The sequence below is a fragment of the Amblyraja radiata genome, chromosome 6 (genome assembly GCF_010909765.2).
Source record: "Amblyraja radiata isolate CabotCenter1 chromosome 6, sAmbRad1.1.pri, whole genome shotgun sequence".
NCBI classification, from domain to species: domain Eukaryota; kingdom Metazoa; phylum Chordata; class Chondrichthyes; order Rajiformes; family Rajidae; genus Amblyraja; species Amblyraja radiata.
This window is the reverse complement of record NC_045961.1, coordinates 9647052-9673199: the sequence shown is the minus strand read 5'-3', so window position 1 is coordinate 9673199 and position 26148 is coordinate 9647052. Positions and strand designations below refer to the sequence as shown.

Here is a 26148-nt window from a genome sequence, read left to right as displayed (position 1 = left end):
CTAACAGTACAGTCTTAGAAGGATCTGCCGACATTTTTGGGGATTCAGTTTTAAGTTCAGTTCCCCGGCACACTCGCGTACCTTCTTCAAGTTAGCATCATATTGTTCCATGTCTTTGCCACTAACAATGATATCATCCATGATGATAGCACAAGGGTATCCAATAAACAGTTGCTCCATGGAGCACTGAAACACCTCACTGGCTGAACCAATACCAAACGGCATGCACAAAAATTTGTTGCGGCAGAAAGCAGTGCTGAAGTTGGTACGCATAGCTGATGCAAGATCCAGGGGAATCTTACATTTTTGTCAAGGCTGTTACCATAGAGACCGACCACAATTTATTAGAGGGGTCTCTAATAAAATTGTCTTTGAGATCACCAAATCTGCAAGTTCCTGCAGCCTTCTTTATAGCGCACACACAAACGATTCAATAGTTTCACCTTCATTCTGGTATCTTATAACCATATAACCATATAACAATTACAGCACGGAAACAGGCCATCTCGGCCCTACAAGTCCGTGCCGAACAATTATTTTCCCCTAGTACCATCTACCTGCACTCAGACCATAACCCTCCATTCCTTTCCCATCCATACACCTATCTAATTTATTTTTAAATGATAAAATCAAACTTGCCTCCACCACTTCCACTGGAAGCTCATTCCACACAGCTACCACTCTCTGAGTAAAGAAGTCCCCCCTCATGTTACCCCTAAACTTCTGTCCCTTAATTCTGAAGTCGTCCTCTTGTTTGAATCTTCCCTACTCTCAATGGGAAAAGCTTGTCCACGTCAACTCTGTCTATCCCTCTCATCATTTTAAATACCTCTATCAAGTCCCCCCTTAACCTTCTGCGCTCCAGAGAATTAAGACCTAACTTATTCAACCTTTCTCTGTAACTTAGTTGCTGAAACCCAGGCAAATTCTAGTTAATCTCCTCTGTACTCTCTCTATTTTGTTGACATCCTTCCTATAATTGGGCGACCAAAATTGTACACCATACACCAGAATTGGTCTCACCAATGCCTTGTATAATTTTAACATTACATCCCAACGTCTATACTCAATGCTCTGATTTATAAAGGCTAGCATACCAAAAGCTTTCTTTACCACCCTATCTACATGAGATTCCACCTTCAGGGAACTATGCACGGTTATTCCTAGATCCCCATGTTCAACTGCATTCCTCAATTCGCTACCATTTACCATGTACGTCCTATTTTGATTTGTCCTGCCAAGATGTAGCACCTCACACTTATCAGCATTAAACTCCATCTGCCATCTTTCAGTCCATTCTTCCAAATGGCCTAAATCTCTCTGTAGACTTTGGAAATATACTTCATTATCCACAACACCACCTATCTTAGTATCATTTGCATACTTACTAATCCAATTTACCACACCTTCATCCAGATCATTGATGTATTGATCATTGCTTCAGCATAAACAAACTGTTGTGCTCATGCGTAGGCTTAATCTCATGCTTGCACGGACCATTGCCGGCTTGCCATGAGAAGTTGCAAGAATGAACAAATCATACTGTCGCTCAAAGGTACACCGCCGCAGTCCGATTCTGCCATCGAAAACGAGTGGGTCAGGTTTTCTGAAAGCTTCAACCACGTCTGAGACTATGAAAAGCCTTGTAAATAACAGCCAAAGTCGACCCGAAATCCCACTTCTGACACCATGTGCAAAGTACTAATGATACAGAGTCATTATATATCATAACAAGTACTTTAATTAGAATACATACAGAGACCATCGAAATGAGTACTGTAGGCTCCTAGTCGTAAATTGAACTAAGCAGCATGGCTGCCCACATGCCACCAGGTGGTGGTGTGGAAAACCTGACATAGATTATGGATCCGGTCATCAGCAGCAAAACCAGACACGGATCAAATCAGCAATACTGTCTGATCTACACTGAACACACGTTTCAAGCACGTGCACCTGGACTTGGTCGGCCCACTCCCACCGGCAAGAAATTACACATATCTGCTCACTTGTGAAGGCCGGTTCACAAGATGGCAAGATGCGATCCCAGTCACCAACATTTCAGTGGGAACAATAGCCCACGCTTTTGTTGACCGATGGATTTGTGTCTTTGGGGTCCCAAGTATGATGACAACAGACCGAGGACCACAATTCGAGTCTGCGCTGTTTCAAACACGACCCAGACCTTTTGGGTACAAACCAGATTCAAACGATGGTGTATCATCCACAAGCGATCGGCCTGATTGAACGGTTCCATCGCCAGTTGAAAGGTGCTCTGGAAGCTGGAGGAGAACTGGAGTGAACGGATGCCTCTGGTTCTGCTTGGCATTCGTACGCCGGTGAAAGCAGCCCTAGGATGTTCGTCGGCAGAAATGGTTTGCGGCACAACTCTGAAGCTGCCCGGCGAATCTGTCGAACCAATTCCCACAGACAGAGATCCTATGATCCAAGCAGATATGTCGATCAATTACGGCGAATTACGCAGTGGCTCAGGCCGACACCTGCAATGGTCTACGTGCCTCTAACGCTGCTCATATGTTTTGGTCCGACACAACACCAGCGGCCGACTTCTTCAGCAAGTATACGATGGCCCGCGTCAAGTCATCCAACGCCTAAACCAAGAGTTTTGTGATCTATCGGAGCGGAGCGGAAAAACTGAGACCGTATCCGTTGACCGGTTAAAGCCAGCATACGCCGAGAACCAACCGACACCACCTCACCCACCGAACCGGGAAAGTCACGACACCCCAACACCTCCTGTCAAAGACCTCCCACATTACAGAACCAAATCAGATGTGGCCGTAAAATCAATCCGCCAGATCGGTACGGGGCAGGACAAAGCCAGACAGTCGCCACTTCGTATGCCTCGGTGGCTGAAGGGGGGAAGCGGTGGTACCTTCATGCCCACGTTGGTTTTGCGTACAGCCTGTCACCACTGGCGACTCGCGCGAGAAGATCCAACCACAAGAGCTCAATAACAAATCCTAGATCAGACGCACTAATTGGCCTTATCTCGGTTATCTGCACACGGGTTATGATCGGTGAGAATGTAGGTAAAAGGAGCCTCTGTAATAAACGTGACACGTGGCTCAGCTAAGTGTCGTTTGTTCTTTGCTATCTGTCGTGGGATTCAGTAGATCCTACATCGGGGAAGCTGCTGGAGTCGATTATTAAAGATGTTATAGCAGCACTTTGGAAAGCAGTGACAGGATCGGTCAAAGTCAGCACGGATTTATGAAGGGGAAATCATGCTTAGACAATAGACAATAGACAATAGACAATAAACAATAGGTGCAGGAGTAGGCCATTCGGCCCTTCGAGCCAGCACCGCCATTCAATGTGATCATGGCTGATCATCTCCAATCAGTACCCCGTTCCTGCCTTCTCCCCATATCGTCTGACTCCGCTATCTTTAAGAGCCCTATCTAGCTCTCTCTTGAAAGTATCCAGAGAACCAGCATCCACCGCCCTCTGAGACAGAGAATTCCACAGACTCACAACTCTCTGTGTGAAATAGTGTTTCTTCATCTCCGTTCTAAATGGCTTACCCCTTATTCTTAAACTGTGGCCCCTGGTTCTGGACTCCCTCAACATCGGGAACATGTTTCCTCTGGTGTGTCCAAACCCTTAATAATCTTTTATGTTTCAATAAGACACCCTCTCATCCTTCTAAACTCCAGAGTGTACAAGCCCAGCCGCTCCATTCTCTCAGCATATGACAGTCCCGCCATCCCTGGAATTAACCTTGTAAACCTACGCTGCACTCCCTCAATACCAAGAATGTCCTTCCTCACAATAGGAGACCTAAACTGCACACAATACTCCAGGTGTGGTCTCACTAGGGCCCTGTACAACTGCAGAAGGACCTCTTTGCTCCTATACTCATTTCCTCTTGTTATGAAGGCCAACATGCCATTCGCATTCTTCACTGCCTGCTGTACCTGCATGCTTACTTTCATTGACTGATGAACAAGGACCCCCAGATCCCATTGTACTTCCCCTTTTCCCAACATGACACCATTTAGATAATAATTTGCCTTCCTGTTTTTGCTACCAAAGTGGATATCCTCGCATTTATCCACATTAAACTGCATCTGCCATGCATCTGCCCACTCAACCAACCTGTCCAAGTAACCCTGCGTTCTCGTAGCATCCTCCTCACAGTTCACAGTGCCACCCAGCTTTGTGTCATCTGTAAATTTGCTAATGTTACTTTGAATCCTTTCATCCAAATCATTGATGTATATTGTAAATAGCTGCGGTCCCAGCACCGAGCCTTGCGGTACCCCACTAGTCACTGCCTGCCATTCTGAAAGGGACCCGTTAATCCTTACTCTTTGTTTCCTGTCTGCCAACCAATTTACTATCCATGTCAGCACTCTACCTCCAATACCATGTGCCCTAATTTTGTCCACTAATCTCCTATGTGGGACCTTATCAAATGCGTTCTGAAAGTCCAGGTACACTCCATCCACTGGCTCTTCCTTGTCCATTTCCCTAGTTACATCCTCCAAAAATTCCAGAAGATTAGTTAAGCATGATTTCCCCTTCGTAAACCCATGCTGACTCGGGCCGATCCTGTTACTACTATCAAAATGTGCCGCTATTTCATCTTTTATAATTGACTCCAGCATCTTCCCCACCACCGATGTCAGGCTAACTGGTCTATAATTCCCTGTTTTCTCTCTCCCGCTTTCTTAAAAAGTGGGATAACATTAGCTACCCTCCAATTCACAGAAACTGATCCTGAATCTATAGAAGATTGGAAACTGATCGCCAATGCGTCCACGATTTCTAGAGCTACTTAAGGAAGTAGCCTAGGATGCAGACCATCAGGCCCTGGGGATTTATCAGCCTTCAGTCCCATCAGTCTCCCCAACACCATTTCCTGCCCTAATGTGAATTTGCCCAACTGATTTTAGATGATCAGTCATGATCACATTGAATGGCGGTGCTGGCTTGAAGGGCCGAATGGCCCATTCCTGCACCTTTTTTCTATGTTTCTAAGTAGCCACAAGTTTGTGTAGTAAACCTGCCCTACACATCTCTTTGAAACTTTCCCCCTCTCGCCTTAAAGCTGTGCCCTCTAATATTTGACATTTCCACTGTGGGGAAAAGGTTCGGACTGTCTACCCTATCTGTGCATGTCATAATTTTACACACTATCAGGTCTCCCCTCAACCTCTGACGTTCCAGAGACAACAATCCCAGTCTGTCCACCCTCTCCCTGTAGCTGAAACCCTCTAATCCCGGCATCGTTCTGGTAAACCTCCTCTGCACCGTCTCCAAAGCCCCCACATCCTCCCTGTGATGGGGGCGACCAGAACTGCCCGCAATACTCCAGATGCAGCCCGACCCAAGTCCAATAAAGCTGCATGGTGACTTTCTGACTTGTACTCGACGCCCCGACCGATGAAGGCCAGCGTAACGTTTGCCTCTGTCTACTTGTTGGGGACTCACTGATCCAACCACTGGATCCCGACACCTGGACCACTGATCTGGATTCAGGGACCAATCCCATTGGTGGCAGCTGGGAACGTTAATCTTGGTTAACCAATGCATATAAAATTAAAACAAGTTATCATCACAAGTTCATACGTTTATAAATGATATGAGCAGAATTAGGCCATTCAGCCCATCAAGTTTACTCCGCCATTCAATCACGGCTGATCTGTCTCTCCCTGCTAACCCCATTCTCCTGCCTTCTCCCCATAACCTCTGACACCCGTACTAATCAACAATCTATCTATCTCTGCCTTAATAATACCCATTGACTTGGCCTCCACAGCCGTCTGTGGCAAAGAATTCCACAGATTCACCACCTTCTGACTAAAGAAATTCCTCCTCATCTCCTTCCTAAAGAAACGTCCGTTAATTCTGAGGCTGTGCCCTCTGGTCCTAGACTCTCCCACTAGTGGAAACATCCTCTCCACATCCACTCTATCCACTCTCAATGACAACGTGTGTTAAGCACCAAGCTTGTGTTTGATTAATTTGATGCCAGGAGTGTGACTGACGGCCGCTGGTCTCTGAACTGCCCTCATGAGCCGCTCTGCCACAACCCACCAACATGCCCACTGACCAACGACTGTGGGGTGGGCAATGAATGCCACTCTTGCCACCGATGTGCACCCCCAGGGCAGCGCATATGCACCTCAAGAGTCATAGACATACAGCACAGAACAGACCCAATAGACAATAGACAACAGATAATAGGTGCAGGAGTGGGCCATTCAGCCCTTCGAGCCAGCACCGCCATTCAATGTGATCATGGCTGATCATCCACCATCAGTACCCGTTCCTGCCTTCTCCCCATATCTCCTGACTCGGCTATCTTTAAGAGCCCTATCTAGCTCTCTCTTGAAAGCATCCAGAGAACTGGCCTCCACCACCCTCTGAGGCAGAGAATTCCACAGACTCACAACTCTCTGTGAGAAAAAGTGTTTCCTCGTCTCCATTCTAAATGGCTTACCCCTTATTCTTAAACTGTGGCCCCTGGTTCTGGACTCCACCAACATCGGGAACATGTTTCCTGCATCTAGCGTGTCCAAACCCTTAACAATCTTATATGTTTCAATGAGATACCCTCTCATCCTTCTAAACTCCAGAGTGTACAAGCCCAGCTGATCCATTCTCTCAGCATATGACAGTCTCGCCATCCCGGGAATTAACCTTGTAAACCTACACTGCACTCCCTCAATAGCAAGAATCCTTCAGCCCAACTTTAGACCCAACTTGCCCATGCCCCATCTACACTAGTCCACATTTGGCCCATATCCCTCTAAACCTTTCCAATCCATTTACCTGTACATGTACAAACCTCTTGTCCAAGTGTCTTTTAAATGTTGTTTTAGTATCTGCATCAACGACCTCCTCTGGCACCTCCTTCCAAATGCCCACCACCCTCTGTGTGGAAAAAGTTGCCCCTCAGGTTCCTATTTAATCTTTCCCCTCTCACCTTAAACCTATATGTTCTGGATCTTGGTTCCCCTACTCTGGGTAAACGACTATTCATCTTATCTTTTCCCCCCCCCCCCCCCCATTATTTTATTCCCTGCTAAGATCACCCCTCATCCTCCTGCACTTCAATGTATAAAGTCCTAGCCTGCTTCACCTCTCCCTATAGCTCAGGGCTTCGAGTCCTGAAAACATCCTCATAAATCATCTCTGCGTTCTGTCCAGCTGAACAACATCTTTCTGTAACATGGTGACCAAAACTGAACACAATTCTTTCACCATAAGTCTGAAGAAAGGGTTTCGACCCGAAACGTTGCCTATTTCCTTCGCTCCAAAGATGCTGCCTCACCGGCTGAGTTTCTCCAGCATTTGCAGTTCCTTCTTAAACAATTCTTCAAAGATGGCCTTGCCAACATCTTGTATATTTGTAACATAACATCCTAACTTCTATACTGAGTACCTTGACTAACGTACGTAGGCCAGTGTACCAAAAATCATCTTCACCACCACATCAACTTTCCACCCATGTACTGGACTCATTGACCTGCACTCCTAAACTCCAATCAAAGACCCACCCCACCCTGGCCACGCTCTCATCTCGCTGCTGCCATCGGGAAGAAGGTACAGGAGCCTGAAAACCATGGTTCAAGAACAGCATCTTCCCAGCAACCACCAGCCTCGTGAACACCGCACAAGACTAACTCATCAGCAACTGTGATCTCCTGTGGACTGATGGTTGCACTACAGACTTCGGGCTTACACTATTATGGTTACCTAATATTACGGTTATTAAATATATTATTGATTATTGTGCATTATTACATTTACAGGCAAGTAAGAATTCCATTGTTTTGTTGCTTGTTCATTTGGCAATTAGACATTTAGGTCATAAGTGATAGGAGCAGAATTAGGCCATTCAGCCCATCACTCTGCCATTTAATCATGGCTGATCTATCTCTCCCTCCTAACCCCATTCTCCTGCCTTCTCCGCACAATCCCTGACACTTGTACCAGAGTCATAGAGTCACAGGCCCTTCAGCCCAACTTGCCCACACCGGCCAACATGTTCCCAGCTAAATTACAATTAAAACACAAAGTACTTGAGCAATACCTCCAGGATAAGCGATCAACTAAGAAAACCAGGCCCAAAGCCAAAGTATTATCTAACTGAATACACCAACAACATATGCAGATAATAACAGCTACCTACATATTAATTAGCTCCTAAAAAAACTAATCCTGTCGATGCCAGTATGTCACGGGTTATCAAGCAGGCACCTTCATTCATTGGTGTTTCATTGAGTTAGACCCACCACACCTCAGTTAGGCTCAACAGTTAGTTCTGGCGTCCCAGAACAATGCCTCTGACATTTGCTTTACAGCCTGACGCCAACTCTGTCCACAAATTCCTAGCTCTCCAAATAGCGACGTGGTCGATCTCGCTGTGAAATATTCTCTTGCTCTCCATCGTCACGGCTCTTACTCCACCTGCCTGCGTTTGGTCCATATCCCTCCAAACTTGTCCTATCCATTTACCTGTCTAAATGTTTTATAAACGTTGGGATAGTCCCGGCCTCAACTACCTCCTCTGCCAGCTTGATCCATACACCCACTGTGTGAACTACTAATCAAGAATTTAGCCATGTCTGCCTTAAAAATAATTGATATCCAAATATCCATTTGTGACTTGCCTTGACCCGTTGTGTAACACAACGAGAGGCAGCAAGCCCTCTACCGCTGAACCAACCATCATCTGCCAACTCCATATTCCCAGTGTCCCTCCCTGTCCTGGCATAGACTCACACTGCACAGAAACAGGCCCTTCAGCCCAACGCACCCATGCCATTCAAGATACCCCATCTACATCAGTCTCACCTGCCCACGTTTGGTCCATAACCTGTCCTATCCAGGTATCTGTCCAAACGTCTGTTGTTTTAGTACCTGCCTCATATATCTCCTCCGGCAGCTCGTTCCACACACCCATGATACTCTGTGTGGACAAATTGTCCCTCTGGTTCCTATTAAATCTTTCCCCCTCTCACCTTAAACCTGTGCCCTCTGATTCTTGATTCTCTGGGTAAAACACTGTGCATTCACCCGATCTATTCCCCTCATGATTTTATACACCTCTATAAGATCTCCCCTCAGCCTCCTGTGCTCCAAGAAATAAAGTCCCAGCCTGCATAACCTCCTCCTGTAACTCAGGCCCACGAGTCCTGGCAACAACATCTTCTTTCCAGCAAAATGGAATCTTTCCCATAATAGTGGCCAAAAACTGTCCACAAGACTCCAAGTGCAGCCACACCAACATATAGTACAACTGTAAGATAATGTCCCGACTTGCGTACACAATTAAAACACAAAGTGCTGGAAGAACTCAGTGGGTCAGGCAGCCTCTGTGGCGGGGATGGACAGACAACGTTCCATCAATCTGTCCTTTCCCTCCACAGATGCTGCCTGACCCACTGAGTTCCTGCAGCACTTTGTGTTTTACTCAAGATTCCAACATTTGCAGTTCTTTGTGTCTCTACCCAGTTCCCAACGCCAGCATGCCAAAGCCTTCTACATTTCTGATCAATTGGCAGAGACAACCCTATTGATCCCATCGCTGGAGTTAGGAGTCTCACCATTACTTGAGGGGGCACCATTTTGTAGTTTCTTCCCAGCTGTTATCAGGCAACTGAACCATCCTACCACAACCAGAGAGCGGTCCTGAACTACTATCTACCTCATTGGAGACCCTCAGGCTATTTGTGATCAGACTTTGCTGGCTTTACCTTGCACGCACGGAACGTTATTCATTTATTATATATCTATACACTGTAAATCATAATATCATAACATCATAAGTGATAGGAGCAGAATTAGGCCACTTGGCCCATCAAGTCTACTCTGCCATTCAATCATGGCTGATCTATCTCTCCCTCCTAACCCCATTCTCCAGCCTTCTCCCCATAACCCCTGACACCTGTACTAATCAAGAATCTATCTATCTCTGCTACTGACTTGGCCTCCACAACTATCTGTGGCAAAGAATTCCACAGATTCACCACCCTCTGGCTAAAGAAATTCCTCCTCATCTCCTTCCTAAAAGAATGTTCTTTAATTCTGAGGCTGTGACCTCTGGTCCTAGACTCTCCCACTAGTGGAAACATCCTCTCCACATCCACTCTATCCAGGCCCTTTCACTATTCTGTACGTTTCAATGAGGTCCCCCTCTCATTCTTCTAAACTCCAGCGAGTACAGGCCCAGTGCCGACAAACACTCATCAAGTGCCATCAAACGGCTCGATTGTAATCATGTATTGTCTTTCTGCTGACTGGATAGCACGCATCAAAAGCTTGTCACTGTACCTCGGTACACGTGACAATAAACTAAACTGAAACTGACACTAAAGCTTTTAAGAAGGAACTGCAGATGCTGGAAAAATCGGAGGTACGCGTAAAATGCTGGAGAAACTCAGCGGGTGAGGCTGCGTCTATGGAGCGAAGGAATAGGTGACGTTTCGGGTCGAGACCCTTCCGGGTCTCGACCCGAAACGTCACCTATTCCTTCGCTCCATAGATGCTGCCTCACCCGCTGAGTTTCTCCAGCATTTTTGTCCACCTCTGACACTAAAACTTCCCCAACACTGACTGAGCCACGATCGGTTCCTGAGGTCATGTTTGCCGTCTGCCGCACTGCCTAATCACACCTTCCTCCCCCCACACCGTGGCATTTTATACCACACATGGCCATCTAACCGTTCCCTGTTTTCAAACTGCAGCATGGTATAAAACAGACTCTTTGCAAAAACATAAAAGGGCAGGCATCCTTTTTCCACAAGTAAATAGCTTTCACACCATTTCTTTTCAAGTTGAAAACAGTCTTGGAAACAAAATATCCCAATAGGAGATAGGACATAGAAATGCATTGTTATACAAAACTGATTACACATTCACATATAATCACCAAACAGAGAGGACTAGCGACCATGTGTGGGGAAACGGGATCAGTGTGGGTGGGTGCTCCTTGGCTAGCATGGACATGGTAGGCCGAAGGTGCCTGTGTCACAGCTGTGGGACTCAATGACTCTCTCACTGAAACTGCTCCCATCCACTCACATGGATGAGATGAGAGGGGATCTTACTGAAAGATATAAGATTATTAAGGGTTTGGACACGCTAGAGGCAGGAAACATGATTCCTGCCTCATGACTTGTTATTGGGCAAGTCCACATGTTGAGGGAGTCCAGAACCAGGGGCCACACAGTTAAAGAATGAGACGTGAGCCATTTAGAACAGAGACGAGGAAACACTTTTTCTCACAGAGAGTGGTGAGTCTGTGGAATTCTCCGCCTCAGAGGCCGGTTCTCTGGATACTTTCAAGGGAGAGCTAGATAAGGCTCTTAAAGATAGCGGATTCAGGGGATATGGGGAGAAGGCAGGAACGGGGTACTGATTGGGGATGATCAGCCATGATCACATTGAATGGCGGTGCTGCATCGAAGGGCCGAATGGCCTACTCCTGCACCTATTGTCTATTGTCTATTGTCTATCCCTCCTGAGGAGGCTACATCAAGGCCCTTCTCATTGTGCTTGCTCTCAGTGAAGGTTGTGGAGGCTTTGGAGAGGGTGCAGGAGAGGCTCACCAGGATACTGCCTGGATTAGAGGGTGTTAGATTGTAACAGCTATTAGCGTTTAAACTAGAGGCAGAGGGTGGGAACCAGAGGAGAAGGTCAGAAAGTGGATGGAGTGATGGGAAGACAGAGGGTAGGACCAGTAAGTCTCAAAGGAAGTGTGTAGGAAAGGACTGCAGATGCTGGTTTAAACCGAAGATAGACACAAAAAAGCTGGAGCAACTCAGTCTGAAGAAGGGTCTCGACCCGATGCATCACCTATTCCTTTTCTCCAGAGATGTTGCCTGTCCCGCTGAGTTACTCCAGCTTTTTTGTGTCTATCTTCCATAAGTTTTAAGATTGTTTTGAAAATAGAGAAGGTATGACTTTGCGGTAAAGCTGTAAATTGGCATAAGGCGCAAACTACAGAGTCACTGGGAGCAGATGTTATTGGGCAAGTCCACATCTGGCAAGTGGGAGTCGTTTAAAGGCCAGTTGATGGACGTTCACCACCCAGTGAGGAGGGGTCGGGATGGCAAAGTCAGGGGACCTTCGATGACCAAGGAAGTTGTACGTTTGGTCAAAAAGAGGAATAAATGGCGTGCAAGATTTAAGGAGGTCTTTGAGGAATATAAACAAAGGGGGAAATAACTCAAGTGGGTGATTAAAAAGGGAGGGAGAGAGAAAACGGGGAATTACAGACCAGTTAGTCTAACGTCGGTAGTGGGGAAACTGCTAGAGTCAGTTATTAAAGATGGGATAGCAGCACATTTGGAACGTGGTGAAATCATTGGACAAAGTCAGCATGGATTTATGAAAGGCAAGGCAAGGCAACTTTATTTATATAGCACATTTCATACACGAGGCAGACTCAAAGTGCTTCACATAAAGACATGTCATACAATAAATGAAATAATAAAATGAAATAAAATAGAAGAACTAAAAGAAAAGAAAAGCAAAATTTAAAATGCATTATAAAAAGTGCAAAAGTTAAAAGTGCAATGTAGTTAAGATTTAGCTGAAAGCTAAAGTAAACATAAAAGTTTTCAGTCTTGTTTTAAAAGTGGTCAAAGTTGAGGCAAGTCTTAAATCTTCAGGAAGTTTATTCCAGCTATTTGTTGCATAGTAACTAAATCCTGCTTTCCCATGTTTTGTATTTACTCTGGGAATCACTAGCAGATTGGTTTCAGAAGATCTTAGCGGTCTAGAAGGCTTATATAGTGGAAGCATGTCAGTGATATACTTTGGCCCTAAACCATGTAGTGATTTATAGGTGAGCAGCAGGATTTTAAAATCAATTCTCTGACATACAGGGAGCCAATGTAAGGATTTAAGAATTGGTGTAATGTGTTCAAATTTTTTGGTCTTTGTTAGAACTCTAGCAACAGCATTCTGAACAAGCTGTAGCTGCCTGACAGTTTTTTTTGGAAGACCTGCAAGGAGACCGTTACAATAATCTAGCCTACTATTAATAAAGGCATGTACAGGTTTTTCTAAGTCTTGAGCTGACATGAGTCCTCTTAATCTTGCTATGTTTTTGAGGTGATAGTAGGCCGATTTTGTTACTGATTTGATGTGACTGTCGAAATTTAAATCTGAATCCATAATGACCCCAAGATTTCTAGCTTTGTTTGAAGTTTTCAGGGACAGAGTGTGAAGGTGTTGGGTTACTTTAAGCCTTTCTTTTTTAGCACCAAAAACAATTATCTCCGTTTTGTCCTTATTTAGTTGGAGAAAATTTTGGCACATCCAGTCTTTGACTTGCTCAATGCACTGGCACAACAGATCTATGGGGCGATAGTCATTTGGTGATAGCGCTACATAGATTTGAGTGTCATCGGCATAGCAGTGGTGAAAGGTAAATCATGTCCGACGAATCTTATAGAATTTTTCGAGGATGTAACTAGTAGAGTGGATAAGGGAGAACCAGTGGATGTGTTCAGTATTGATGTGGATAGAGAACTGGCTGGCAAACAGGAAGCAAAGAGTAGGAGTAAACGGGTCCTTTTCAGAATGGCAGGCAGTGACTAGTGGGGTACCGCAAGGCTCAGTGCTGGGACCCCAGCTATTTACAATATATATTAATGATTTGGACGAGGGAATTGAATGCAACATCTCCAAGTTTGCGGATGACACGAAGCTGGGGAGCAGTGTTAGCTGTGAGGAGGATATTATGAGGCTGCAAGGTGACTTGGATAGGTTGGGTGAATGGGCAAATACATGGCAGATGCAGTATAATGTGGATAAATGTGAGGTAATCCACTTTGGTGGCAAAAACAGGAAAGTAGACTATTATCTAAATGGTGGCCGACTAGGAAAAGGGGAGATGCAACGAGACCTGGGTGTCAGGGTACACCAGTCATTGAAAGTAGGCATGCAGGTGCAGCAGGCAGTGAAGAAAGCGAATGGTATGTTAGCATTCATAGCAAAAGGATTTGAGTATAGGAGCAGGGAGGTTCTACTGCAGTTATACAGGGTATTGGTGAGACCACACCTGGAGTATTGTGTACAGTTTTGGTCTCCAAATCTGAGGAAAGACATTCTTGCCATAGAGGGAGTACAGAGAAGGTTCACCAGACTGATTCCTGGGATGTCAGGACTTTCATATGAAGAAAGACTGGATAGACTCGGCTTGTACTCGCTAGAATTTAGAAGATTGAGGGGGGATCTTATAGAAACGTACAAAATTCTTAAGGGGTTGGACAGGCTAGATGCAGGAAGATTGTTCCCGATGTTGGGGAAGTCCAGGGCAAGGGGTCACAGTTTAAGGATAAAGGGGAAATCCTTTAGGACCGAGATGAGAAAAACATTTTTCACACAGAGAGTGGTGAATCTCTGGAACTCTCTGCCACAGAAGGTAGTTGAGGCCAGTTCATTGGCTATATTTAAGAGGGAGTTAGATGTGGCCCTTGTGGCTAAAGGGATCAGGGGGTATGGAGAGAAGGCAGGTACAGGATACTGAGTTGGATGATCAGCCATGATCATATTGAATGGCGGTGCAGGCTCGAAGGGCCGAATGGCCTACTCCTGCACCTATTTTCTATGTTTCTATGTTTCTATTAGATGGGTCACCATCTGGTTAGAAATGGGTTAGAAAGGGACCATGAAATGACGTTGATAAATTAGATTAAAGAAAATCCCAGAGCATGTTATAATAACAACATATAAGAATTACAGCACGGAAACAGCCTTCTAGTCTGTGCCGAACACTTACTCTCACCTAGTCCCATCTACCTGCACTCAGACCATAACCCTCCATTCCTTTCCCGTCCTATATGTTAAACCTATATTAAATAGAAGAGAGTGACCAGGGAGAAGGTACGGCCACTCAGGATAAAGGAGAGAATTTGTGCTTGGAGTCTGGGGATGTAGGCGGGGTACCAAACAAGTATCTTGCATCTTTTTTCTCCAAGGAGGAAGGGCGGGGATGACAGTGAGATCAGTGTGAGAACACTAAAATGCACCTATTCCTTCTCTCCAAAGGTGCTCTCTGACCTGCTGAGTTATGCCCCTGTCCCACTTAGGAAACCTGAACGTAAACCTCCGGAGACTTTGCGCCCCACCCAAGGTTTCCGTGCGGTTCCCGGAGGTTGCAGGTGGTTGCCGGAGGTTGCAGGTAGTGGAAGCAGGTAGGGAGACTGACAAAAACCTCCGGGAACCTCCGGGAACCGCACGGAAACCTTTTGTGGGGCACGAAGTCTCCAGAGGTTTCCGTTCAGGTTTCCTAAGTGGGACAGGGGCATTCCTCCAGCTTTTTGTGTCTATCTTCGGTTGAAACCTGAACAGTATCTGCAGTTCCTTCCAACACTAGTATGCAAAGGGCAGTTTAAGATCAAAAAGGAGGAGGTGTTGGGGTTCTTGAAGAGCATTAAGGTGGATAAATCCCCTGGATCTGATGGGATCTAGCCCAGGTTATTGGGAGAGGACAAGAGAAGAGATTGCAGGAGCTTTGACTAAGATGTTTGCATCTTCTCTGGTCACAGATGAAATCCCAGAGGACTGTAGAGTAGCTAATGTTGGTCTTTTATTTAAGAATTGGAATTCTAGACTCATGTCAGCGGTAGGCAGACCATTGGAGAAGATTATTTGGGACAGGATTTACTCCCATTTGGAAGAGAATGGGTTAATTGCAGACAGTCGACATGGCTGCAGTACACGGCAGGTCATATGTTCCCAACTTGATTGAGTTTTTTGAGGAGGTGACAGAGGTGATGATATGGGTGGGGTGGCAAGGGTTTAGTAAAGCATTTGATAAAATCCCCCATGGTGGCCTGATCCTAAAGATTAAGATGCACGTGATTAACAGTGACTTGACAATAGACAATAGACAATAGGTGCAGGAGCAGGCCATTTGGCCCTTCGAGCCAGCACCGCCATTCAATGTGATCATGGCTGATCTTCCCCAATCAGTACCCCGTTCCTGCCTTCTCCCCATATCCCCTGACTCGGCTACTTTTAAGAGCCCTGTCTAGCTGTCTCTTGAAAGCATCCAGAGAGCCTGCCTCCACCGCCTTCTGAGGCAGAGAATTCCACAGACTCACCACTCTCTGTGAGAAAAAGAGTGCTTTGTGTCATCTGCAAATTTGCTAATGTTACTTTGAATCCCTTCATTCAAATCATTGATGTATATTGTAAATAGCTGCGGTCCCAGCACTGAGCCTTGCAGTACCCCACTAGTCACTGCCTGCCATTCTGAAAGGGACCCATTAATCCCTACTCTTTGTTTCCTGTCTGCCAACCACTTCTCTATCCATGTCAGTACCCTACCCCCATTACCATGTGCCCTAATTTTGCCCACTAATCTCCTATGTGGGACCTTATCAAATGCTTTCTGAATGTCCAGGTACTCTACATCCACTGGCTCTCCCTTGTCCATTTTCCTAGTGACATCTTCAAAAAATTCCAGAAGATTAGTCAAGCATGATTTCCCCTTCGTAAATCCATGCTGACTCGGACCGATCCTGTTACTGCCATCCAAATGTGCGGCTATTTCATCATTTATGACTCACCACTCTCTGTGAGAAAAAGTGTTTCCTCGTCTCCGTTCTAAATGGCTTACTCCTTATTCTTAAACTGTGGCCCCTGGTTCTGGACTCCCCCAACATAGGGAACATGTTTCCTGCCTCTAGCGTGTCCAAGCCCTTAACAATCTTATAAGTTTCAGTGAGATATCCTCTCATCCTTCTAAACTCCAGAGTGTACAAGCCCAGCTGCTCCATTCTCTCAGCGTATGACAGTCCCGCCATCCCAGGGCATAGTCGTATGGATTTGAAACTGACTGGAACAGGGATATGGTGGAAGGACAATATTCAGTCTGGACGTCTGCGACTATGCCGGGACTGTTTATGATGTCAGATGGCGCAATGGGCTAAGTGTTCGGCTGGCGACCGGAAGGTAGCCGGTTCGAATCCCGCTTGGAGTGCATACTGTCGTTGTGTCCTTGGGCAAGACACTTCACCCACCTTTGCCTGTGTGTGAATGTGTGTGAGTGATTGGTGGTGGTCGGAGGGGCCGTAGGCGCAGAATGGCAGCCACGCTTCCATCAGTCTGCCCCAGGGCAGCTGTGGCTACAGAAGTAGCTTACCACCACCGAGTGTGACTGAGGAGTGAATGAATAATGCAATGTAAAGCGCCTTGAGTATTAGAAAGGCGCTATATAAATCCCATCCATTATTATTATGATGTATATATACAAATGAACTGGATATAAATGTAGATGGTTTTACTTAGTAAATTTGCAGATGACAACAGGACACCAGTTATTCCCTTCCACCACAGTGAAGAATGTTGATTCCACTGTGATGGATGTTCATGTTATATTCTATTGTGTATATTTAAGAGGGAGTTAGATGTGGCCCTTGTGGCTAAAGGGATCAGGGGGTATGGAGAGAAGGCAGGTACAGGATACTGAGTTGGATGATCAGCCATGATCATATTGAATGGCGGTGCAGGCTCGAAGGGCCGAACGGCCTACTCCTGCACCTATTTTCTATGTTTCTATGTTTCTATGTATTGTGCTCTTGTTTGTGTGGCTGCATAGTAAGTCAAATTCCATTGTACCTCAATTGGTGCATGAGGCAACTTGAAGTTGAACATGAGGATACAGAGTATATAACGGGATATAGATCAACTACACAAATGGACACAATGGCAGATGGAGTTTCATCTGAACAAGTATTGCACTTTGGGAGGTCGAATACAAGGGGAAAATATACAATTAATTGGCATGACCCTCAACAGTATCGATTGTCAGAGTGATCTTGGGATCTGCGGACATCAACTCCCTGACAGTGGCCACCAAGTGGACAGAAGGCAAACGTTACGCTGGCCTTCATCTTGCTAATGTTACTTTGGATCCCTTCATCCAAATCATTGGTGCATATTGTAAATAGCTGCGGTCCCAGCACTGAGCCTTGCGGTACCCCACTAGTCACTGCCTGCCATTCTGAAAGGGACCCGTTAATCCCTACTCTTTGTTTCCTGTCTGCCAACCACTTCTCTATCCATGTCAGCACTCCACCCCCAATACCATGTGCCCTAATGTTGCCCAATAATCTCCTATGTGGGACCTTATCAAATGCTTTCTGAAAGTCCAGGTACACTACATCCACTGGCTCTCCCTTGTCCATTTTCCTGGTGTCATCTTCAAAAAATTCCAGAAGATTAGTCAAGCATGATTTCCCCTTCGTAAATCCATGCTGACTCGGGCCAATCCTGTTACTGCTATCCAAATGTTCGGCTATTTCATCTTTTATAATTGACTCCAGCATCTTCCCCACCGCCGATGGCAGGCTAACTGGTCTATAATTCCCTGTTTTCTCTCCCCCGCCTTTCTTAAAAAGTGGGATAACATTAGCTACCCTCCAATCCACAGGAACTGATCCTGAGTCTATAGAACATTGGAAAATGATCACCAATGCGTCCACGATTTCTAGAGCGCAGAAATTGTGGGCCATAGGGCCTGTTCTTGTACTTTTCTATCTTCCATGTTATATGTTCTTGGAAAGGTTGGATAAACGTTTGTTTTCTCTGGAGTGTTGGAAGTTATAGAAATAACCTGATAGAAATATATTAAATATATTCGTCATTTAATATATTTCTATATATTTCTACGCCTCTCGTGCGTAGATAGGGTAGACAGTCAGAACATGTCACAGACTAGAGGGCACAGCTTTAAGGTGAGAGGGGAAAAGTTTAAAGGAGATGTGTGGGGCAAGTGTTTTACACAGAGGGTGGTGGGTGCCTGGAACGCGCTGCCAGGGGCGATGGTGGTGGTGGAGGCAGATACGAGAGTGGCGTTTAAGAGGCACATGGAATGGAGGGATATGGATCCCGTGCAGGCAGATACGAGTTGGTCTTGGCATCATGTTAGGCACGGACATTGTGGGCCGAAGGGCCTGATCCCGTGCTGCACTGTTCTGTGTTCTAAGATCCTGCATTTGGAGAGTATCCAGAAGAGCTTTGCCCAAGTGTGGGAGCTGGGACTCGTGGATGGATTGTGAAGATGGAATGTAGAGTGGAACAAAAAGGGGAAACTATCTGAGTTTAGATTAGAGTTAGAGATACGGCGTGGAAACAGGCCCTTCGGCCCACCGAGTCCGCACCGACCAGCGATCCCCGCACACTAACACTATCCTACACACACCAAGGCACTCAATAGACAATAGACATTAGACATTGGGTGTAGGAGTAGGCCATTCGGCCCTTCGAGCCAGCACCACCATTCAATGTGATCATGGCTGATCATCCCCAATCAGTACCCCGTTCCTGCCTTCTCCCCATATCCCCTGACTCCGCTATTTTTAAGAGCCCTATCTAGCTCTCTCTTGAAAGCATCCAGAGAACCCACCTCTGAGGCAGAGAATTCCACACTCACAACTCTCTGTGTGAAAAAGTGTTTCCTCGTCTCCGTTTTAAATGGCTTGCCCCTTATTCTTAAACTGTGGCCCCTGGTTCTGGACTCCCCCACAACCTACAACCCTGTACGTCTTTGGAGTGTGGGAGGAAACCAGAGCACCCGGGGCAAACCCACGTGGTCACAGGGAGCACGTGCAAACTCCGTACAGACAGCACTCGTAGTCTGGATTGATCCCGGGTTTCTGGCGCGGTGAGGCCCACTGGAGGACAGTGCCCCGGTCTTTACACACTTCAGTGTGAGTGTGACAAGTTACGAAAAGCTCCCCATTGACGAGAACAATATTCCCCCTCTCCCACTGGCAACCCATGAGTTGTGTACCTGATAACATGAATCGGAAGAGACTGCTAACGCCCTTGCTCCGTGTAGACACGCTAGTCTTCAGTTCGTGAGTGGAAGTGTAGTAGCGGCGTACCATGGCGTTGTAGGTGTTAGAGTAGGAGTTGACAAAGTTGGCTCTGCAGGGAGACTTACTCATGTCTAACTCATCTCCGATCATCCCGCTAGACTCCAGCCGGAACTTGCGGCACATGAAACCGATGGGGATTCTGTTGGCGGATTTAAACTGCTGGATGAGCTTGCTGTCGGACACCTGCAGCTGCATGTTCGTGGTGTAGAACACCTCGTAGACCACGTAGATGCTCCTCACGGACAGGATCCAGGGGAAGTTGTGCGACACCTTCAGGATCTCCGGTTTGATGGAGAACAGCGAGTCCTCTTTGTTGACATCTTTGACGATGAGTTTGATGGATTTCAACACCCCCTCGTCCAGCACCATCTCCTCGTGGTCAAAGTCGTCCGTGAAATGGCTCTTGATCTTGATCTGCTCTTCCATCAGCTGGGCGTTCTTGCTGTCCAGGCTGGCCAGTATCTCCCTGAGCGGCCCCATCGGGAAGAAACTCTTCCGTTGCAGCAACCGGGAACCTTCCTTCTCCGTCTTCTCCAGCAACACGTTGAGGAGATCATAGTGCTGGGCGTCCTCCAGGTAGGGTACCGGGACGACGTGCAACCCCAGGTACGAGGAACACACCTGCAACACAGGAACACACCGTCCATCAGGTCTTCCTAACAAGAGGAGTTGAGTATAGGAGCAAAGAGGTCCTTCTGCAGTTGTAGTTGAGGCTGGGACTATCCCATCGTTTAAGAAACTGTTAGACAGGTACATGGATAGGACAGGTTTGGAGGGGTATCAGGACCAAGGCAAGTGGGACTACTGCAGCTGGGACGTGTTGACCAGTGTGGGCAAGTTGGGCCGAAGGGCCTGTTTTCACACTGTATCACTCTGATCTATCTATCCCTCCTAACCCCATTTCCCCGCCTTCTCACCATAACCCATGAAACCCGCACTAATCAAGAATCTGTCTCTGTCTTAAAACTCTATCTGTAGACTTGGCCTCCGCAACCTTCTGTGCTACGGATGGGGTGGGAGCCCCCTCAGCACAAATTGCCCACTGAGGTCCCGCTTCAATAGGCAATAGGTGCAGGAGTAGGCCTTGAAAGTATCCAGAGAACCGACCTCCACCACCCTCCAGCAAGGAGCAAGGAGGTCCTTCTGCAGTTGTACAGAGCCCTAGTGAGACCACACCTGGAGTATTGTGTGCAGTTTTGGTCTCCAAATTTGAGGAAGGGCATTCTTGCTATTGAGGGTGTGCAACGTAGGTTCACCAGGTTAATTCCCGGGATGGCGGGACTGTCATATGCTGAGAGAATGGAACGGCTGGGCTTGTACACTCTGGAATTTAGAACGATGAGAGGGAATCTTATTGAAACATATAAGATTGTTAAGGGTTTGGACACGCTAGAGGCAGGAAACATGTTCCCGATGTTGGGGGAGTCCAGAACCAGGGGCCACAGTTTAAGAATAAGTAAGCCATTTAGAACGGAGATGAGGAAACACTTTTTCTCATAGAGAGTTGTGAGTCTGTGTAATTCTCTGCCTCAGAGGGCAGTGGAGGCCGGTTCCCTGGAAACTTTCAAGAGAGAGCTAGATAGGGCTCTTAAAGATAGCGGAGTCAGGGGATATGGGGAGAAGGCAGGAACTGATTGTAGATGATCAGCCACAAGGACATGATATCTCTATTGACTCTATGATGACAGATCAATCCATCTTGCCCTGTATCCCATGTGGGATTGGCAGAGCATTTGCTGAAGTCCATGTAAACCTTTTCTCTGGAACGTCAGAGGCTGTCAGGATACTTGACGGAAGTAAATAAAATGATGACTGGCATAGATTGGGGTAGTCAGTCTGAGCCTTTACCCAGGGTGGAAATGTCCACCACTAGAGGCTTCTGAGGTTCCTCTTACATAGAATTATAGAGTGATACAGCGTGGAAACAGGCCCTTTGGCCCAACTTGCCCACACCGGCCACCATGTCCCATCTACACTAGTCCCACCTGCCTGCATTTAGTCCATATCCCTCTAAAGCTGTCCTATCCATGTACCTGTTTAACTGTTTCCTAAACTTTGGGATAGTCCCAGCCTCAACTACCTCCTCTGGCAGCTCGTTCCATACACTCACCACCATTTGTGTGAAAAAGTTACTGCTCAGATTCCTATTAAATCTTTTTCATTTCACCTTAAACCTATGTCATCTGGTCCTCGATTCACTTACTGGGCAAGAGATTCTGAGCATCTACCCGATCTATTCCTCTCATGATTTTATACACCTCTATAAGATTCCCCCTCATCCTCCTGCACTCCAGGGAATAGAGACCCAGCCTACTCAACCTCTCCCTATAGCTCACACCCTCCATCCCTGGCAACATCCTCGTAAATCTTCTCAGAACCCTTTCCAGCTTGACAACATCATTCCTTTAACATGGTTCCCAGAACTGAACACAATACTCTAAATGTGGCCTCACCAACATCGTATACAACTGCAACATGACCTCCCAACTTCTATGCTCAACAGATAGACACAAAATGCTGGAGTAACTCAGTGGGTCAGGCAGAAACTCTGGATTCATCTGGATTGAGACTGCAGAAGGGTCTCAACCCAAAACATCACCCATTCCATCTCTCCAGAGATGATGCCTGACCCGCTGAGTTACGCCAGCATTTTGAGTCTATCATCCGTGCAAACCAGCGTCTGCAGTTCCTTCCTACACATTCTATAATATGATACACTACGATAGAACTTCCAGATGTTGGGGAAGTCCAGGACAAGGGGTCACAGCTTAAGGATAGAGGGGAAATCCTTTAAGACCGCAATGAGAAAAACATTTTTCACACAGAGTGGTGAATCTGTGGAATTCTCCGCCACAGAAGGTAGTTGAGGCCAGTTCATTGGCTATATTTAAGAGGGAGTTAGATGTGGCCCTTGTGACTGAAGGGATCAGGGGGTATGGAGAGAAGGCAGGTACGGGATACTGAGTTGGATGATCAGCCATGATCATATTGGATGGCGGTGCAGGCTCGAAGGGCCAAATGGCCTACTCCTGCACCTATTGTCTATGTTTCTATGTATCTATTTATCTCAGGAGTGATATTGATCTGTCAACAGTCAACAAAATACAAAATACATGAAACTTGAAATTAAAGTGACGAGTGGAAAGGATTGGGGAATGTGCAAAGATCGGGGAGGGGGGCGGTGGGCGGGGGGTCGGGGGGGAGGGGGGGAGTCAGTCTACCCCACGACAGAAGGAGGAGGAGTTGTACAGTGTGATAGCCACAGGGAAGATGGATCTGCTGTTATACTCTCTCTGTCTCTATACTATGTAGGCGGGACTAGTGTAGATGGGTCTGTGTTTTTAGCGACTTTTTGACCACCTTATCTACCTGCGACTCGACCTTCAAGGAACCATGCACCTGTACTCCTAGATCCATCTGCTCTACAACACTACCCAGAGGCCAACCATCCAGTGTAGGTCCTGCCCTTGTTCGACGTCCCAAAATGCAATACCTCACACTTCTCTGTATTAAATTCCATCAACCATTCCTCCGCGCACCTGGCCAATCATAGAAATATAGAAAATAGGTGCAGGAGTAGGCCATTCGGCCCTTCGAGCCTGCACTGCCATTCAATATGATCATGGCTGATCATCCAACTCAGTATCCCATCCCTGCCTTCTCTCCATACTCCCTGATCCCTTTAGCCACAAGGGCCACATCTAACTCCCTCTTAAATATAGCCAATGAACTGGCCTCAACTACCTTCTGTGGCAGAGAATTCCACAGATTCACCACTCTCTGTGTATAAATTGATTTTCTTTTCTCGCTCCTAAAAGACTTCCCTCTTATCCTTAAACTGTGACCCCTAGTTCTGGACTTCCCCAACATCGGGAATAATCTTCCTGCATCTAGCCTGTCTATCCCCTTAAGAAATTTGTAAGTTTCTATAAGATCCCCCCTCAATCTTCTAAATTCTAGCGTGTACAAGCCAAGTCTATCCAGTCTTTCTTCATATGAAAGTCCTGACATCCCAGGAATCAGTCTGGTGAACCATCTCTGTACTCCCTCTATGGCAATCGATCCAGATCCTGCTGCAATCGTTCACAACCATCTTTACTATCTGCAAAACCACTCACTTTTGTATCATCAGCAAACTTGCTAATCTTGCCCTGTATGTTCTCATCCAAATCATTGACATTTAGTTTTAGCATTAGTTATATGGTTTGAGAGATACAGCGTGGAAACAGGCCCTTCGGCCCACCGAGTCCACACCGACCAGCGATCCCTGCACATTAACATGACCCGACACACACCAGGGACAATTTACATTTACACCAAGCCAATTAAACTATAAACCTGCACGTCTTTGAAGTGTGGGAGGAAACCGAAGATCTCAGAGAAAACCCATGCGGTCAATGGGAGAACGTACAAACTCCGTACAGACAGCACCCAGAGTCAGGATGGAACCCGTGTCTCTGGCACGGTAAGGCAGCAACTCTACTGCTGCGCCACCGTGCCGCCCATGACAAACAGTAGCTAACAAACAGTAACGGGCCCAGCACCGAACCCTGAGACACACCAGGCCTGCCGTCTGAGAAGCAACCTTCCACCATCACCCTCTGCCTTCCTTCCATAGAGCCAAATTGCTATCCATTCAGCTATCTCTCCTTGGATCCCATGCGATCTAACCTTCCAGAGCAGCCTAGCATGCGGAACCTTGTCGAACACCTTACTGAAGTCCATGTACACAACACCTACAGCTCTGCCCTCATCAACCATTTTGGTCACGTCTTCAAAAAACTCAATCAGATCTGTGAGACACGACCTCCCACGTACAAAACCATGCTGACTGTCCCTAATCAGCCCTTGCCCATCCAAATGCCTGTATATCCTATCCCTCAGAATACTCTCCAGTAACTTACCAACTACAGATGTTAAGCTCACCGGCCTATAGTTCCCAGCATTTTCCCTGCAGCCCTTCTTGAAAAGAGGCACAACATTTGGCCCCCTCCAGTCTTCCGTCACCTCTCCTGTATTTAAGGACGACTCGTAAATTTCAACCAGGGCTCCCGCAATTTCCTCTCTATTTTCCAGCAATGTCCTCGGATATATCGGATCTGGCCCTGGAGATTTGTCTACCTTCAAACACAACAGTACCTTCAGTACCTCTTCGACGGTAACCCTGACTGTCCCTCCCCTCGCACCTTAAACCTGTGCCCTCTAATCGAGAACTAGAGGACATAGGCTTGACATGAGAGGGGCAAGAATTAATAGGAACCTGAGGGGTAACTGTTTCTCACAGAGGGTGGTGGGTGTATGGAATGAGCTGCCGGAGGAGGTGGTTGAGGCAGTTACAATAACAACATTTAAAAGACATTTGGACAGGAAAGGTTTAGAGGGATATGGACCAAACGCAGGCAGGTGGGACTAGTGTAGATGGGACATGTTGGTCGGTGTGGGCAAGTTGGGGTGAAACTGTTTCCATGCTGTATGACTCTGTGACTCTAGTGCCCATTCTGACTGATCTGCCTGAAGAAGGGTCTCGACCCGAAACGTCACCCATTCCTTCGCTCCTATAGATGCTGCCTCACCGGCTGAGTTTCTCCAGCATTTTTGTCCACCTTCAATTTTTCAGGCATCTGCAGTTCTTTCTTAAACTACTAGAGTCTATTCTGGCCAGTCAAGGCCTGCACTTGGGCCATATCTAAACCTTTCCTATCCATATTGCAAAGCAGTTATTGTATCCGCCTCTGAAGCTTCCTCAGGCAACTCGTTCCAGATACCACTGCCCTGTGAGTGAAAACGTTGCTCCTGAGGTCCCTCTTAAAGCTCACCCCTCTCACACTAACCCTGTGCCCTTTAGTTTTAGAATCCTCTACCCTGGGAAACAGACAGTGAGTGTTCATAAATTCATAAGTGATAGGAGCAGAATTAAGCCATTCGGCCCATCAAGTCTACTCCGCCATTCAATCATGGCTGATCTATCTCTCCCTCCTATCCCCATTCTCCTGCCTTCTCCCTGACACCCGCACTAATCAAGAATCGATCTCTCTCTGCCTTAAAAATATTCACTGATCACAGACATAGATGGGGCTAGAGATAGGGGTAGAGCCGAGCGGCCGGTCGTGCTATCCCGGACATAAGGGTATAGAGTCAGTGGGCACAGGGGGTGGTGGGGCCGAGCGGCCGGCCGTGCTATCCCGGAGCTCACCTCATGGCGGACCAGCACCCAATAATCGTCGGCCTGGTGGCTGTTGATCTCTTCCAGCCGCTCGGCCGGCTGAATCAT

General features: G+C 46.7%; 1 protein-coding gene across 1 annotated transcript; it reads right to left on the bottom strand.

The window, feature by feature from the left end:
- On the bottom strand, nt 1–26148 carry c6h11orf42 (chromosome 6 C11orf42 homolog). Its single transcript, XM_033023404.1, has 5 exons — nt 26071–26148; nt 19725–20498; nt 5458–5527; nt 2137–2436; nt 1–275 (listed from the first exon to the last, which is right to left on the bottom strand). Exons 1-5 carry the CDS (start codon nt 26146–26148, stop codon nt 1–3), a joined length of 1497 nt encoding a protein of 498 aa, XP_032879295.1.